The sequence below is a fragment of the Herpailurus yagouaroundi genome, unplaced genomic scaffold (assembly GCF_014898765.1).
Source record: "Herpailurus yagouaroundi ecotype Mexico unplaced genomic scaffold, PumYag 61320, whole genome shotgun sequence".
Classification (NCBI taxonomy): Eukaryota; Metazoa; Chordata; class Mammalia; order Carnivora; family Felidae; genus Herpailurus; species Herpailurus yagouaroundi.
This window is the reverse complement of record NW_024415749.1, coordinates 1-2,598: the sequence shown is the minus strand read 5'-3', so window position 1 is coordinate 2,598 and position 2,598 is coordinate 1. Positions and strand designations below refer to the sequence as shown.

The 2,598-nt window shown below is 71.2% G+C and overlaps 1 protein-coding gene across 1 annotated transcript; it reads right to left on the bottom strand.

Annotated features, from left to right (window-relative positions):
* Nucleotides 1–764: 764 nt before the first annotated feature.
* Nucleotides 765–2,592, bottom strand: NAT8L (N-acetyltransferase 8 like). Its single transcript, XM_040466486.1, has 2 exons — nt 2,477–2,592; nt 765–1,111 (listed from the first exon to the last, which is right to left on the bottom strand). The coding sequence occupies exons 1-2, from the start codon at nt 2,553–2,555 to the stop codon at nt 780–782; spliced, it is 411 nt and encodes a 136-aa protein (XP_040322420.1). The 5' UTR covers nt 2,556–2,592; the 3' UTR covers nt 765–779.
* Nucleotides 2,593–2,598: the final 6 nt, after the last annotated feature.

Below are 2,598 nucleotides of genomic sequence, written 5' to 3'. Positions count from 1 at the left end.
GCTGGTGGTGCCAAGGTGGGGCACCCTTGCTCCGGAAGCCTCGCTGCTCTTGTCCCCGTGACCCGCAGCTCCTCCCTAGAGCTCACCAACCGTTTGGGCCACACGGTCCCCTCTCCTCGGCCTAGGAACCCTCTGGCACCTGGGAGACCCCAACACCCCAGAGGGCTGAGACGCAGGCTCCCTCCTCCAGCTAGCTCAGGACATGGAGAAAAACACGTGGCCCTGCCTCCCAGGACCCAGCCTGCCTCAGGATCAGCCCGGAGGACAGAGGACAGCCCCCAAGGGCTGCAGACCCTTCTAGACCAGACCCAGGCCCTCCGTCTACAGAAGCCCGGGGGCTGGGGCAAGACCCTCTGCCTCACTAACTGGCCCAGAAACCAGAAGTGGGGGCAAGACTGAAAACCCCTGCTCTTGCAGGGCTCACAGCCCTCAGCGACCCCACGAAGAACCTTCTCGCCACCATGAGGTCCCCCTCCGCCAGGGCCCTGGCCGCTCCAGGCCAGCCCAAGATCCAGCAAAGCACAGCAGAGGGGCCCGAGGAGAGGTGAGAAAGGTCCCACCCGCTCTGAGCAGCAGGCACCGGGGAAAGGGCATCCGGAAGGCAAGCGCTGCCCAGGGCCGGCTCAGGACACACGCCCCCGCCCCCACAAGACGCAGGACAGAGGCCTGGGGTCTGTGCAGACGCTCGGGGGCCTTGCTTCGGCACCAAGGACCTAGCTCGGCCTCCCCCAGCCCTTGCCGGCCCTCTGCACCCCCAACCCCCCCCCCCGCCAGAGCCCTCACTCAGAAGACTCAGGGCCCCGGGTGCGCCAGCCCAGGCCCGCCCAGGCCCGGTCTGTCCCCCCAGGCCAGTCCCCGGGGCGGCTGGCTGGCGGCGTGAGGGTGGCCCTAACGGAAGGAGGGGCGGTGGGAGGGGCGAGGAAGGGGCCGGAGACACGCGACTCACCGGGGGGCTTCATGTAGTACTGCTCGATGTCGGCCATGTCCGTGTGCAGAGCGCAGTCCAGGTAGGCAAGGACCACCTTCCGGCTGTAGTAGTAACGCAGGCCCAGCAGCCCCGCCGGCACCAGGCACGTCAGCAGCAGTGAGCGGGTCAGGGCAAAACACAGCACTGCGGGGAGAGGGGGGCCCCGGTGAGCAGCGGGCAGAGCGGGCGACCCCGGGCTGGGGGAGAGACACACACACACACACACCCCCCCCGCAGCTCCCTGCTAAACAAGCCAGCCGGGCACATGCGCCCAGCACGCCGCAGCCGCTTCTCCGCGGGAGCAGCGGGTCGGCCTGCCGGCCTCTCCCTCTCTTCCCTCGCGGCAAACTTCCCACCGTCAGGACGCGCTGTTCGGTAACCTGACATCACGGGATCTCTAACCGCTCTGAGCACAGCGGCGGCTTCTGGGCAGCCGCCTTCCGTGGCTGGCAGGAAGAGCCCCCCAGGCGGGGTTCCTCGTGGCCCGTGCCCACCGCCCATGTGGCCCCCATGTGGCAGCGGCCGTGCACACACCCCTGCGCACTCGAGCGGGGCTCGGACAGGCTGTCCCACCTTGTAAACTCGGGGAGTCGCAGGGGGGCACCTTCCGGCAGAGGGCCCCAGGGCCAGCCCCCCCAGTGTTCTCAGGTGAGGGTGGGGGGATGAGGGAGGGAAGTCCGAGATGGTTTCCAGACCCATCTAGGCTGCCAGGAGACAGACGCGCCTGCAGTGAAAGTCACTTTTGCTGCGTGACCTTGGGAGAGCAACCACCCCCGGCCTCAAGCTCATCTGTGAAATGGGGGCAACCGCCCTCCGGGGCTCCGTGGAAAAAGGCCTCAAAGCCCCTGCGGGGGCTGCCTCCCCCACCCCCCCCACCCCCGGCCCCCTCGCTCTGCCTCCTCGGTACTCACCCTCCCCCGGCACCCGGGGGAGCTGGCTGTCTTCCCCTCATAAATTAGCACTTGGAGCCGCCGAGGCAGCCTCCCCCGCCCCGCGGATTATATATAGTTACACGCGCCAGGCGCGGAGCCTCAGCAGCGGGCGCTACCTGCCGCCACCCCGCCCCCACCCGGGATGACCGCGGACGGGACCGGAGAGGCGGGGCCGGACCGAGAGGGGACGCAGGTGGAGACCCCGGCTCTCCCCCTCCCTCTCCCCTCGCCCGCGGCCCCCTACCCTCCGCCGGCGCTCGTTCCCACGCCCCCACCCGGCGCGCCTTGGCCAAGAGCCCGGACGCCGCCGCCGCCGCCGCCGCCGCCGCCGCCGCCGCCGCCGGGGGCCACCTCGCCCCAGGCCACCGCAGAAAGCGGATGGCGTGCGGGTGCGCGTCCGTGCGCGTGCGAGAGGGCATGAGGGGGCCCGAGGGGTGGGCTTCCCTCCCGGGGCCGGGCCCCGCGGTGGGGGCGAGCGGGGCTCGGGGGGTCCTGTGCGTCTGTCCCCGGGGGTGAGGGGGGCGGGCGGGCGCGGACTGCGGCAGGCGGAGCGCGGCGGGGTCCCCCGCGCACTGACCGGCCAGCAGGGCGTAGAGCAGCTGCGTGCGCGGGTGCTGCCGCAGGCCGCGGAAGGCCGTGTTGGGGATGCGCTCCATGATGCCGTCGTAGAAGATGCGGCGCGCCGCCTCCTGCTCGGCC